The 15,699-nt window shown below is 40.0% G+C and overlaps 1 protein-coding gene across 1 annotated transcript; it reads right to left on the reverse strand.

The window, feature by feature from the left end:
* Positions 1 to 6,563: 6,563 nt before the first annotated feature.
* On the reverse strand, positions 6,564 to 15,693 carry dnajc25 (DnaJ (Hsp40) homolog, subfamily C, member 25). Its single transcript, XM_067437565.1, has 4 exons — positions 15,357 to 15,693; positions 13,664 to 13,816; positions 11,393 to 11,863; positions 6,564 to 7,199 (listed from the first exon to the last, which is right to left on the reverse strand). The coding sequence occupies exons 1-4, from the start codon at positions 15,642 to 15,644 to the stop codon at positions 7,077 to 7,079; spliced, it is 1,035 nt and encodes a 344-aa protein (XP_067293666.1). The 5' UTR covers positions 15,645 to 15,693; the 3' UTR covers positions 6,564 to 7,076.
* Positions 15,694 to 15,699: the final 6 nt, after the last annotated feature.

Here is a 15,699-nt window from a genome sequence, read left to right on the forward strand (position 1 = left end):
TTGCTCCTGTTGTTGCTGCTGCTGCTGTTATTGCTGCTGCTGCTGCTGCTGCTGTGGTTATTGCTGCTGCTGCTACTACTGCTGTTATTGCTCCTGTTGTTGCTGCTGCTGCTGTTACTGCTGTTGCTGTTATTGCTGCTGCTGGTGTTACCGTGGAGATCCACTTTTGCGACACGACTGAAACGTGATGTTGTGACGCTTCCCGTCATTTGTGCGTTCAAATCGGTTCAAATGCAGCACCACCTTCCCGGAATGCTATGCATGCGCGTTAAAGTCGCTTGACGTCACCCATGGGAATAAAGTGGAGCGCGGCGCGACAGAAGTGTTGCACGGACAAGTGGATCTCCACCTTTATTGCTGGTGTTATTGCTGCTGCTGTTATTGCTGGTTTTATTGCTGCTGCTGCTGCTGTTATTGCTGCTGCTGCTATTGCTGCTGCTGCTGCTGCTGCTGTTATTGCTGCTGCTGCTATTGCTGCTGCTGTTATTGCTGCTGTTGTTGTTGCTGCTGCTGCTGTTATTGCTGCTGCTGTTTTTATTGTTGCTGCTGCTGTTTTTGCTGCTGCTGCTGTTATTGCTGCCACTGCTGCTGCTGTTATTGTTGCTGCTGCTGCTGCTGTGGTTATTGCTGCTGCTGTGGTTATTGCTGCTGTTGCTGCTACTGCTGTTATTGCTGCTGCTACTACTGCTGTTATTGCTGCTGCTGCTGTTGCTACTGCTGTTATTGCTCCTGTTGTTGCTGCTGCTGCTGTTATTGCTGTTGCTGTTATTGCTGCTGCTGGTGTTACCGTGGAGATCCACTTTTGCGACACGACTGAAACGTGATGTTGTGACGCTTCCCGTCATTTGTGCGTTCAAATCGGTTCAAATGCAAAACCACCTTCCCGGAATGCTATGCAGGCGCGTTAAAGTCGCTTGACGTCACCCAGTGGAATAAAGTGGAGCGCGACGCGACAGAAGTGTTGCAAGGACAAGTGGATCTCCACCTTTATTGCTGGTGTTATTGCTGCTGCTGTTATTGCTGGTTTTATTGTTGCTGCTGCTGTTGCGGTCATTGCTGCTGCTGCTGTTGCTGCTGCTGTTGCGGTCATTGCTGCTGCTGCTGTTGCTGCTGCTTTTGCGGTCATTGCTGCTGCTGCTGCTGCTATTGCTGCTGCTGCTGTTGATGCTGCTGTTGCTACTGCTGCTGCTGCTGTTGCTACTGCTGCTGCTGTTATTGTTGCTGTTGCTGCTGTTGATGCTGCTGTTGTTGCTGCTGCTGTTGCTACTGCTGTTATTGCTGCTGCTGTTATTGCTGTTGCGGTCATTGCTGCTGCTGCTGCTGTTATTGCTGCTGCTGATATTGCTGCTGCTGATATTGCTGCTGCTGTTATTGCTGTTGCTGTTATTGCTGCTGCTGCACTGCTGTTATTGCTGCTGTTGTTGCTGCTGCTGCTACTGCTGTTATTGCTATTGCTGCTGGTGTTATTGCTGCTGCTGCTGCTAGTGGTGTTATTGCTGCTGCTGCTGCTGTTATTGGTACTGCTGCTGCTGTTATTGGTACCGCTGCTGCTGCTGGTGTTATTGCTATTGCTGCTGGTGTTATTGCTGCTGCTGCTGCTGCTGGTGTTATTGCTACTGCTGCTGCTGTTATTGATATTGCTGCTGCTGTTATTGTTGTTGCTGTTATTTCTGCTGCTGCGACTGCTCCTGCTGTTACTGTGGAGATCCACTTTTGCGACACAACTGAAGCGCGATGTTGTGACGCTTCCCCTCATTTGTGCGTTGATGGGCGTTTCTCAAGTTTACTGCTATGGGCGTGCTTTTGAGCCAGCTGGGAATGAAAAACAAATGACCCGCGAGAGACTTCCCCCAGTCTCCATGTGCTCTACTTCTATTGGATAGTCGCGTTGCGTTCAACAGATTAATTTGCATAAAGATGGGAATCAGTCAGCTTTTTTGATGCGCAGCATTTTTTCAAATGTAGCGCTGCCTTCCCGGAATGCTGTGTGGGCGCGTTAAAGTCGCTTGACGTCACCCATAGGAATAAAGTGGAGCGTGGCGCGACAGAAGTGTTGCACGGACAAGTGGATCTGCACCTTGATTGCTGCTGCTGTTATTACTGCTGATGTTATTGTCGCTGTCGCTGTTGCTGCTGGTGTTGTTGCCACTGCTGCTGTTATTCCTGCTGCTGCTGCAATTATTGCTGCTGATGATATTGCTGCTGCTGATGATGATATTGCTGCTCCTGTTATTGCTGCTGGTATTGTTGCTGCTGCCATTGTATGAGAATAGACTTCCAACCCACCATATAGTTTATTTGTTATGCAAAACTATTTAAAATGTTGTAACATACCAAACATTTTTGTTTATTTGGGGGGGGGGGGGATGTTTAATGGTGACAGAAAACATAACAACTGGAGTGAAGAAAAGACCATTTAATTAATTCTTATCTTTATAGTCTGAAAAGTCCATTCAGAATAATCTTGATTAAACAATTGGCAATGTATAATATAAGGGTGGCAATGCTAGAGCCTTTATGTAAACAGGTTACATGTTGTGTTTGTTCAATCAATGACACTGACACTGCAAATAAGAAGGTTAACCCAGGATTTAGGAGTGTACCCAGGATTAATCGTTTACCCCGGGTAAATTATGAGCAATGTGAAACGTAAAATAAGATTATTGAACTACAGGACAAATCATAAAGGATTAATTATTTCAACTTAGGTACAATAATGTACAATAAGGAATAATTCTGTAGTATCAATGATGGATGGTAACATTATCCTGAACATGTCTATGCAGTTATCCACATTGAAAGTCTTAACCTCATTTATTTTAAGTACACTTAAGGCTTAAGCTGTTTTAATGAAGCAAGTATATGTATTTGGACATATGGTCAAATCTCAACGGTCCACCAACAGGACGAAGAATCTGGAGATTTTGTTCAGTTCAACCAATAATCATAATCATAAAATAAGCAGAATATGATGATTTTAGAGTGATTGTATTTATACAACCAGTTGCTTGCTTCATTTTTAATTTAGCATAGATTTGTTTCCCTTTTGCATGCAATTAGAATTAGACTTGCGACTTATTTTATTTGTTATACAAAACTATTTTAAATGTCTTAACACACCAGAAGCTTGCCTGTTAATTCATTTTTTTTATATATATATATACTAATTTACATTGTCCAACCATGTTCAGTGCTTATTAAAACAAACTGATTTCATATGTTGTTTTGAGCAGACAGTTGTGTTTTTGTGTGGTACACTGACCGCCCAATGACCTGAATTACAGTAGAAGAAAGAGAGACTTTAATCCTGATTACACACACACTACATCATTCAATCCTCCCAAGCTGGAAAACACAAAACCATCAACAATAATCTCAGATCTTATATCTGACTGTCACTTTAATAACAGCATGCACAAAAAAATACGGGTGAGTTTCATTATCCTGAGTTAAAAAATCAAATAGGATTTTGAGACAGAAATATGTTTGTCAATATACATATAAATGAAACCTAAATATAGCACAACATATTGTATCTTTTTTGCTCCATGATAATATCAGTGTCACATGCAAACAATGTCATGTAAATGACCACAAAGGGCACAAATCTGCATTTGTGAAACCAATGGCATAGCGCATTAGCCTAGAAATCTAGACGCACCCTAGCGGCAGCAAATCTAATCTGCCGCGAGTATTGTCTAGGTCCAGGAATTTCCAATACACGTCTGAGCTGTAAACGCCAAACTTTGGTTGGGCCAATCACATCGTGTAGAGTCAGTGGGCAGGGCTTAACATAATGACGGAGAGTTGCGCTTGCGTGCTTCTAGTTAACACAGAAGCCTGCGAACGGCGGTCTTTCGAATCAGCTTTGAGTTAAGCTTTTCTCTGAGAAAAGAACAAAGAACGGCACTGAAGTCATTTTTAAAAAGGGAAGATGTGTTCTGAGTTTTGCCAACCGGATACGGCGAATGTTTAATCCGTCTACTAGCTCCGCTTCACGTTGCTCTGGTTGGTTGTAGCGCTATCCTATCGCGTGCAGAGGGAGTTTGAAAGACAACCGTTTATCCGCCCCTCAGATTGAGCTGTCAATGGTGAGTTTCCAGACCAAACATCTTGATGTGGGTCTGGCTTGTCACACCGTGTCCTAACTACACGCAACGCGACGCCGCGACATGTGATGAAAGGTATCTTTTCGATGTTAATTCCAGTTTTTGTCCTAACCAGCTGCAACGTCGAGACGCGATTAATCTATTTTAGAAAGGTTTCTATTTTAGAGAGGTATTTTAGAGAGGTTTCTATTTTTGTGCGACGTCAAGGCTGGAACAACAACACAAAACATGGCAATGTTAATCTCAGGTAGTGCTTATGTGCTTTATTTAATGTTAAAAGTGTGTAATGTTACTCTGAATATTATTTAGCGCTCCCAGCTTTTTCATACTAAAAGCAGCAAAGCAGCAAACAAAAGCGTTCAAACTGTGAACAACAAACAAGTATATTCTATGACAACGATTGTTTTAGTAACTCAGTATGTATTTTAGTAGTTTAAATGGTGTAATATTTGTGAATTTGATAATGTAGACGTATTCCTTGCGAGTGCCGTCAAGATTAATCTCTGGTGCCGTGCACTTGCCGCTAGAGCCCGCCCACTCGCTGTTCTGATTGGCTGTTTTTTTGATTGATTTGTTGCGTCTCGTAGTCGCGTCGCACCTGGTGTGGACAGACAAGTTGCTTTTCACTGGAATCTTATCGGATCGTGTGTAGTTAGGACATGGTGTCAGGCTAATAGCGTATAGTTTTTATTTACAAAGTGAGGTCGCCAACTACTGGCCTGGTAGCAGAACACAGCGTTTCAGTCGTTTCCTTGGATCTATTTGAACAGAGATCATTTTGACAATGTTGTTATCTGTTTGTGAAAAATTCAAAGGAAAAACTTTTCCAATTTTAGAACATTGTTGTCATGTAACTGTACCCTCAAAAATGTATATCTGAATTGTGGGATTCATGAGATACACACACACACACACACACACACACACACACACACACACACACACACACACACACACACACACACACACACAGACAAACAGACAGACAGACAGACAGACACACACACACACACACACACACACACACAGACACACAGACAGACAGACAGACACACACACACACACACACACATACACACACACTTTTTGGAATAGAAATGCTGCCATGCGATCAGAATTCTAAGGTGTCCGTCTGCCCTTCATTAAATTCGATTTTCTGATAATTGCAATAGTGACCTCAAGTGGTAATCTGGGTGCACAGCATCTCTCAACCCTCTAGAGTGGACTGTGCACTCATATTCTGGGTATGAGTTCGGCTATTACTACAAGTTACTTATAAGTAACAGGTAGAGTTTAAAAATGCAAAGGTGTATCGACAGCATCTGCGGGCTGCATTCGTCAGAGAAAATAATGCAGACACGTTGCTCAAAGAAAATTATGCTTAGGCAGTCCTCAAACCATCCTATAGGTGTATATGACACTCTTTTCTTAGACGAATACAATCAGAGTTATATTAAATAAGGTCCTGGCTTTTCCAAGCTTTATAATTGCAGTGAATGTCAGCCCAAAAACGTGCATTCATCCATTATAACAGTGCTCCATACGGCTCCGGGGGTTAATAAAGGCCTTCTGAAGCTATTCAATGCGTTAGTTTAAGAAAAATATCAAAATTTAACACTTAATATTTTAATTAAGTATCTTAATATTTAACTTGAAGGTGAGTAAATCAGGGGGTAATTTTCATTTTGGGTGAACAATCCCTTTAAAGCAGAAATTTGAAGCTCAGTCCTCCCATCCAAAAACTTTTGTAACACGAGTTCATGTCACTTTTAATTGTGCTCTTATTAGGCTATTTCAAAGGCTCCTAATCATATATAGTATATATAAATAAAGTCTCCTCAGGTTTACATGCATTTTTCTATTTTTACATGCACCAAATTTTACATCACCAAATTAAATTAAATATATTTAAATAGTATTTTTGTCTCTTCTAGAGTTCTAACAGGAAATACATTAACATGAAGTGAATTTGAATTGTAGAAGTTACAAGCATTCATTGAAGGCATGTGTATGACAAGTTTAGGCGAGAGATTGCTTTATGTGCACCGAGAGCAATATAATAATAAATTACTGAATAACATAATATACGACATGACAAATCAATGTTTATGGTGACATCAACAAAGTCTTCCTGACCAAACCTTAAACTATAAAACTTTATTGAAGTACCAGGTAGCAGAACAATTAGATATGACTTTATATATATTTATATGCAAAATAACAAGGAAAAAACAGAATTGAATGACATAACATTTACAGCAGACATGGAGAGAGAGAGAGAGAGAGAGAGAGAGAGAGAGAGAGAGAGAGAGAGCGAGCAAAAAGAGAGAGCGAGCAAAAAGAGAGAGCGAGCAAAAAGAGAGAGCGAGCAAAAGAGAGAGCGAGAGAGAGAGCGAGAGAGAGAGAGAGAGAGAGAGAGAGAGCGAGCGAGAGAGAAAGAGAGAGCGAGCGAGAGAGAAAGAGAGAGCGAGAGAGAAAGAGCGAGCGAGCGAGAGAGAGAGAGAGAGAGAGAGAGAGAGAGAGAGAGAGAGAGAGAGAGAGAGAGAGAGAGAGAGAGAGAGAGAGAGAGAGAGAGAGAGAGAGAGAGAGAGAGAGAGAGAGAGAGAGAGAGAGAGAGAGAGAGAGAGAGAGAGAGAGAGAGAGAGAGATTTCAGTGATTGGAAATGAGGCATTTTGCAAACTGTAACACTGCCCATGATCACATTCCTCCTGGTAAAACAACACACAGAGTTAATTTTCTTTGTGATTCTAGAACAGTCTGAATTGATCCTGAAAAACCACATGATCCTCCATAGGTACAATCAAAAGGCCTTTACAGTCTTATATCATATGAGAAAGGGCAGCCTTATAAATCAGGTTGTCAGTCCGTTGTAAACGAGGGCGCACTGAGCCGGGTGTAATCACACACGAGCGAGCTCCGGCTGTGTGGACGCGAGATCTGGGACGGCACAATGTGTGCATTTGAGGTCAATCGTCAGCGAAAGTAATGCGTCCAGGACCCTCGCTCCTCATCCAACGCCTGTAGCGCTTCCATCGCGGGTCTGTGGCCATCTTCATCTTCATCTCCTCCTCCTGCTCCTCTCGGTAGGCCTTTCAGAAACACACAGTATTATCAGTCTGTCTGTAGTCCTAAACACACACATACTAACAACACCACACTCAAAATTAGTATGATGGAGAACAGGTTAATCACTGAACAACTTCATTTTTCTATAATGAATATAACAGGGCTGGGAGGATCTGACTTAATCATATTTTAAATAATTTACAGAAAAACATGTGAATTTAAAGCTTAAGTTGATAGATTTATAAATTGATAATATAAATTGCAACAAAGAATTAGTTATAATGTAAAACTGAAGAAATGCATGAACAGCTATGTTTTGTTTAAAGGTGCAGTGTGTAGGATCTATTGATAGAAATGCGAAATAACATTCATAAATAGTTTTCAGTGGTGTGTAAAGGCCTTAAATAATGTACCGTTATTTTTTTATTACCTTAGAATGAACCATTTTTATCAACACACACCGTGGGTCCCCTTACAGTGAAGTCGCCATTTTGCACTGTCATGTTTCTATAGTAGCCCTAAACGAACAAACTTCTACAAACAAACTAAAATGTACACACTGAACCTTTAAATAAAGGTTTTAAACGTATTTAAATTGCATGTGTTAAATTTCAGAGCGCTAGAGAATGAAATCTGTATGAAAGTTTTATAGTCTTTAAATTTAGTGAAATGAAAAGAGAAGGACATTGCTAGCATGAATTAACATGCTTTGCTATCATGTTTTAACAAGTTGCTAGCATGAATTAGCCTATTGCTAGCATGTTTTAACAAATTTGGGTAACACTTTAGAATAATGGTCATTAGTTAACATTAGAGAAAACATTAGTTCATGTATTTGCTAACATGAACTAACCATGATCAGTTCATTTAACATGTTAACAACATGTCAGTTTATTTATTAGAATATTGTAAACATGAATTAACATGTTGTTAGTATGATTTAGCATGTTTCTAACATTAATTAGCATGTTGCTATCTAGGGATGGGGAACAGTGGTCGAGTACTCGATTACTCGAACGTGACAGCGACGATCGATCATGAAAACGATGATCGCCCTGACTTTAAAAAATATATTAGCATATTTCTCGGATTGGTTATTGCGGCATTTTGGACAGTAACTGAGGTCTGATTGGTTAGCATTAGACAGCACGCCTTCCAGACCGCAAAATAAAGTGAAACTAAAGCGCGCAGTGATGCCTGAAGCACTGAGAATGATCATGAAAGACAGGGCAAGATGTGCGGCAGCCAATCTATCACATACACAGCATTACAATGAGAACATGATTGTCATGTTGTATTCTCCGTGCTTTAGCTCCCCGTTGATCAGCGTGCGCTGTTAATAAAGGAAATCCCCAACCAGAGTCAGAGCGCGGTCAAGTTCATCTGCGTATCTGCGTCCTTTTCCACAGATGCAAGTTGTATGATTACTTGTTTTATACTTGATTATATGTTGTCTATATCAGATTAATCTCATATAGGACGGCGTTTGGTTGAGTTTAATAACCAGCTAGCAAAGCGCTGCCGTTATTTCGGCTGGTGTTCATTCTCTTCAGCTCAAATGCAAACAGCCCGACATTATCGACTCCGGGTTATTTAAGACGGTCATATTATTTTATGATAGGCTTTTCTTTTTCAAAATCATTGATGATATTAATAATGCAGCAGTGTTACTCGTTTTTTAACATTCGATCTGTTTTAATGTTTTTGTCATGGATTCAAAAACGCGCAGTGATGCTGTTCTCACTTTGATCATGAAAAATAAAATTATGTGCAGCGCCAATCTGTCATGTAGGCTACATAGAATTATAATAAGAACACGATTAAAGTGTTGTAAATTATCTGTGGTTTCGTTGCCCGTGTATTAGCGTTGAAGAGCGCATTCAAAATGAGTTTCGTTTTCAAGCCTGTTGGCCAAGTTCACGTGCGCATTTGCGTCCTTTTGGGCAGATGTAAATTGTAACAGGCATATATTTGATTAATCTCATTTAGGATGCGTTTGACTGAGTTTATTAATTCTCTAGCAAAGCTCTGCGGAGTGGTGTATTCACAGTTGCAGCTCAAATACAATGCCCCATCATTGACTGTGTTATTTGAGACAGTTAGGCCTATTTAGTTTCTTTTTCTTTAAGACATTTAAGCATCATAAGGTAACAGTTATTTTTTTTATAGTCATATGTTCATATTTGCATAGACATCTCATGTTTTTGTCGGATACATTTTCATAACAGTCCTAAAATAGTTTCATATCTCCATGACGGAGACGCCCCGTCCCCGGCACAAGCCCCGCACACGGTTAATCGATTACTCGTTTTTGAGACCTATCGATGATCGAAATGAAAAATTGACAAAAATGACCATCCCTATTGCTAACATTTTTTAACACATTGTTAACATTAATTAACATGTTGTTAGCATGTTAGCAAGTTAAACGGAATTAGAAGGTTGTAAAACTGAATTAACATGTTGTTAGTATGATTTAGCATTTTTCTAACATGATTTAACACCTTTGCTAACAGGATTTAACATTTTATTAACACATTGCTAGCATAAATTAACAGATACGCTGGTTCAATGCGCATTTTTATCATGAATAAAACATGTTGCAAGTATGATTTAGCATATTTATAATATGTTCTAGCATATTGTCATTTAGCTTTGCTGGTGATAGACAGCTTAAATACTCTACAAGTCTTATTTTACAAAAGTTTTACCACCTCAGTGAAAGCGTATGGGACTTTTTGAAGTTTTGACCATCCATTTAATGAAAAACTCAGAACAGAGGAGAAGTTAAAGCTACACTGTGTAACCTTTTTAGTTTATTCTTAGCTAAAATCACTTAAAAATGTATGTGCTCATTAATGTATATTTACTTCTTTCAAGTAATAATGCATTCTCGTAATTTTATAATATACTATTGAAAATACATACGTGTTGAGGGTTCGGATGGCAGTCGCCATGTTGCTCCTCCATCTTGAAAGTACATTAGCCAAAGAGGGACATACCCGTAAATTCAAGCTTCGCTTTTCTCGTTTTTACACTCGATGGCACTGTGTCGAATCTCGAATGTGAAGAGGAGGATTGCTTGAGGCTGCTATATGATGATGGAGGATCACTCTTAAGCCCCTTTCACACTGTACGTCGGAACCGCAATATTCCCGGAGCATTGCCGGGTCGCCTTCTGTGTGAAAGCAACCACGTCCCGGCATTGATTACCGAATTCGACCCGGGTCGGGGACCTAGTAACATTGCAGGATATGTATCAGAGTCGCCAAGGAAACGGAAAAGAGAATTAAGACGGCAACGCAACGGGCAAATCAACAAGACAAAAGTAAATATTGGAGTGGCCTTTCCAAGATGGAAAGAGCTCATGAGGAGCAACGATTTTAAAAAGAACGCCGACGTTGCCTGCTTTCTTCTCGACAGGTAATATTAATTCTGCCTATTTGTGTATATTGGAAGTTTTATTGTTGCTTGGCTAATTATATCATGGTGTGCTGTGCATAACACTAGAACGACGTCTAGGATAGTTTTCCTCGCGTCAATGATGAAAAAGTATTGTTTACCTTATAACATAAATCCGTGTTCTATGACGGATAACATGATTAATATTTTAATTGCATTATAATTTGTTTGCCTTACACTAGTGATGTCGTACAATATCCAGAATAACGATAGCACTGATAAAAGTTCCTTTACTAAGATTAGCTTGCATTCGTCTGGGAACCTGATAGCTGATGTTAGCAATGAACTGGTTAAAATTAACGAAAAGGTAAAACTATTATTCATTTTACACAGATTAATTTGATCATAGATCATTTGGCAAATTAAATAACTGCAAATTATAATAGTTTTCAAAAGTAACCGCATCACTTGAAGCAACACTCACCGAAGAGGTCGAACTGGAAGCCATGACTAAATCGGCCACCGTAGGAGTTAAAACGAAATCGAAATTGAGAGGAACAGAAACTATTATTCACTGGATGGTCATATACCTTTACACCGCTAGATGGGGGAAAATATCACACAGTGGAGCTTTAAGGATTAGTTTGAAAAGATACAGCAGCCCGAGTCAGAACAGTCTGAAGGTCTGAGCCAAGTTCTAGTAGGAGCCTTAGGAGGAGATACCATTTAAAATCTAGTCTCAGAAGAAACAGCGGATTAAATAGTAGATCAGTATGTAATAAGTGCTACGAAATGAAAGAAATCTTCTCCAAACCTCGTAATTCTCTTTGATCCAGAGCTGCTTCTTCAGGAAAGTGTCTATCATGCTGCTCTCCAGACTGTCAAACTGAGCCTGTGACATCTTCATGTTCTTGCGGATAATGTAAAGTCTCTCCTCATGGCCGTACTCCTCCCCACGAATGGTGAAACGGTAAAACCACGAGCAGTGCCACGCCACGTAGGTGCACAGATGGTACGGGAACAGAATGATTTTACACAGCAGAATGTCAGATATATTGGGCTTCTGGTAGCCACCTTTGATGTCTATCTTGTTCTTGATGATGTCTCTGATAATCTGCTCCTCCTCCTCGCGGATCTCCTCTTTGGATCGCCTGTTCTTACCCTTCTCTTTGGTTCTGTTCAGCAGGCCTTGCTGCTTCGCCAGTTCAGTCGCCTGGATGCGATATTTGGGAACGGTCATCAGGTAGTTGATGGCTTCGGTGTAGCTACTCCACCAGCTGTAATACTGCAAACGAATAAAAACGTGTCTGTTAAATGAAAAGGTCTGTGTGAGCCATATTCTTTATATTAAAGGGCACCTATTACGACCCTTTTTCCAAGTGTAATATAATGTGTCCCCAGCATGAGTCTGTGAAGTTTCAGCTCAAAATACCACACAGATAATTTATTATACCATGTTATAAATGCCCATTTTGAGTGGAAAGCATGTATCTTTAAATGCAAATGAGCAACTGAAGAGGGCGGAGCCTGTACAGCTTGTGCCTCAGATACTCTGCCAAAAACTAAAACATCTGTTTGGTTTTGATGATCATTTCTATCGCGCTCACGTGACACTGCAGTTCTTCATCATCATTAAAGTGTATTATCTGCATGGGCTTTAAAGCCATATCAGTCTAATCTTCTGATATATTGTTTTCTGAGCCCAAAGCACGCACACAGAAAGCTGTCAGACGGAGCGTCCTGTGAGTATTAAACCAAGTTCTCTTTCACGTCTTATTGTGCTTAAACACGCTTTTCGACAATGTTATATCAAAAACATACACAGTCTCATGTGTATATTAGATCGGTGTATTAAAGGAACAGTAGTGTAATAACAGTGCCTACTGCTTTTTCTGCTATAATATGAATCAAACAACAAAAGACAAACAGAAAATCTCTCACTGCTTTCAACTGAATGGCTTTAGTAGCTTTAATAAGAACATTCTCAATTGAACGCTGCTGTTAAATGCTCTGGTGAGGAGAACATGGCGTGTACAGCTCACCGAGGGTGGGGTCTATGATAATAGGGCGGAGTCTGTCAGCAGTCTTGGGTGGGGCCTAAGCACATGATGTCACATTGCATAGAAACTGAAACGGCTTATTCAGAGACACTTCGTATGACTTAAATTGATTAAAAAAGAGGACTAGGTGGATTTTTACCATTATAGGGTGGTTGTGTACGCATACCACCAACACACATTTATGTTCATCATGTAAAAGCGAATTTTGCATAATAGGTCCCCTTTAATGTGCCAACTGTCATCAAACTAGGGCACGGCTCTGTAACACCAGTCCTGGAGATGCTGCTGTCCAACAGCGTTTAGTTTTAACCTCAGTCAAACACAGGGTTCAGGTTTGAATGGTGTGATTAGAGTTGGAGATAAACCCTGGAAGACTGAAGCTGAAGAGCCATGACCTACAGTTGATGAAATAGATTTCTTAGTGAATTATTAAACCTCTTCATTAACTCCACTAAAACACAAATAACAAAAATGCTAATTTATCCACTAATTAAGTGTTCATCATGGTCTTCGAAAGAAGTCTTTATGAGTGAGTCAGATTTCTTAAATATTTCAAATTCATTTAAAAAAAGAAATTTTTTAAATCGATGGCAGCAATTAACATTTTGTCAGAACCTTTAGGGAATCACCTGTTATGTTGTTTGTCTATTCAGAATTGCGGGAGAATCATGATATCTATTTTGAAAAAAAATAGTAGTTCTCAATTTAACCAGAATCTCAAACCAAGGAGATACAATGATACTTGGATCTGTGACATACGGTTCAGAAGTTATAGCCCACAATGCATTTGTATTGGCTCCTATTTGCAAACCTTTCTAATGAACCAACATTATTTCGGCTATTCATCATGAGGGTCTGTAAATGATACACAAAAAAGTTAGTCTCTGAGATTTATAGAATCTAAACTTATTTAGAGCAGAAAAATAAGGAAGATGTTAGTATGTTGTTGTTTTTGTCAAGCCACTGGCAATGAATGACTGTGAGCGAGTGGTAAGTGAACATTTTGTGATGGGCAGTGTTCTTACCTGAAACAGCGAGATTGCACAAATAGTTACGAGAATCACTATCCTAACGTCTACTTTAGGAGCAAGTCTTCTCCTGTAGTAAGTGTAGTAGTGGCTGTAATATTCCTCTGGGTGGTCCAGCATGTAGTCGTAGTCCTTACGTAACTCTTCATCCTGAAAATCACAATATTACAGTCTGTTTGACTATTGACCATGACTATTTACCATGTCTTAAACATGCAAGGGAAAGCAATATGTGAATGTAGGTGATGACGTGTGACATTTAAGCTATCCTAAAAATCAAAACTCAAAACAAAATCATTATACATCATTATACAACACAATAAGCTTGCGGTGATAGTCTGTTACTGGTGTTTAGCAGCAACACCCGGTAACATCACTTGCCTACCGCGGCACAACCCCTTACCGTCATTTAGATTTTTTTAGTAGTAAAAATAATTTAGTTCAGTTAGAGATCAGACACTGCAATTAAAAACTGAATGTGCAGTGTGAGCCGAATGAGAGTAATGCACATCAGCAGCAGGAGTCAGACTTAATTTATCACGAGAATAAAGAGCTAACTGACGATGGTGGAAGTTTGGGTTTCAATGCAAAATATAAAGCACCTATTTAAGTGAGTTTGTCATTGTACTGTTTTGTTGTTGTGTTTTTCATTAAGAATAACAAAGAACCCTCTATTCAAGCAACTGCCATCCCAGAATTGGTGCTAATTCTAAAATCAAAGTAAAATCGCACGGCCATTCATAATGGCCGGATTAAGGGGGTTTCTATTAAATATACTGGCACCAGGTCACACACTTCAGCTGGATACTATTGCTGAAAAAAGCATAGAATAGTGTGACAAAGACAATGAAAAATTTGATGAAATTGGGAAATACTTTTAATTATATTTAAAAAACCACTGATTCTGAGGGACAAATCCGCTGTGGATGAAGAATGAAGGATTATGTTTTCGGATTGTCAGTTGATTCTCAATGAATTCAGTTAATGTAAGTTATGCACTGAGGTAAATTGTTCATGCTGCAGACTTATGATGGTATTTAATTGTAAAGTTCAACCATAACATTGTATAGACATTACCTTAATTTCATAATGTCTTTAAACATAATATTGCTGACCATAAACTTATAATCATAGTGTGCATCCAGTGTGTGATAACGGAGTTGTCCGAGACTCTGCACGGCGCTTCACTTCATTTCGTTTCTCAATGTGCTCAAATCTGCTGCGTAAAAAGAGAATGAACCTCATTGGTTCTCATGCTTTCCGCTTCTGTTTACTACAACGGTTGTATGAGTTGATCAATGTTTATATGTGAATACAAGCTTAAAATCAACCTTGTCATCATATATAGTGATCATGTCTCTTCAGAAAATTTGGATAAACTGCTCAATTCATGGATACGTTTTATGATCTCATAAACTTTCTGAAGCGTCACAGTGGTAGTTGCGTAGCTGTCAATGGAGGGACAGAAAGCCTTTAGATTTCATCAGACAGATCTTCATTTGTGTTCAGAAGATTAACGAAGGTCTTGTGGGTTTTGAATGACATAATGGTGAATATCCCTTTAATGCACATTCTGACTAATATGAAACTCCACCTCACCACAATTTATACGCAATCTGAATGAAGATATTTGATTTCTTAAACGTAATAAAAGAGCTTTGTGCAAACGGGTGCTTGTTTTCGGGGTTACCTTGAGTGTCTCGTAAGCGGTAGCGACGAGCATAAACTTTTGCTGCGCGGTCTCGCGGGTGTCCTCGGTCTCTCCGGGCTGGTACCTGTCCGGGTGGTATCTTCGGGCCAGCTGGCGGTACGCGCGTCCGATCTCCGCTTTACTGGCATCACGCGAAACTCCAAGCACATCATAGCAACTCTGAGTCCCGCAATACAGTCCCTCAATGAGCGCGGCGGCCGAAGAAAAGCCCAAAATAAACACAAAACAGACCCATAAAGTGAGTCTCAGCTCCATGGACGCGGCCATGTCAGCATTCTGAATGCCGCGGTCGCTCTCTGATGACGCAACCAACCTACACGTG

The sequence above is a fragment of the Pseudorasbora parva genome, chromosome 3 (genome assembly GCF_024679245.1).
Source record: "Pseudorasbora parva isolate DD20220531a chromosome 3, ASM2467924v1, whole genome shotgun sequence".
NCBI lineage: Eukaryota > Metazoa > Chordata > Actinopteri > Cypriniformes > Gobionidae > Pseudorasbora > Pseudorasbora parva.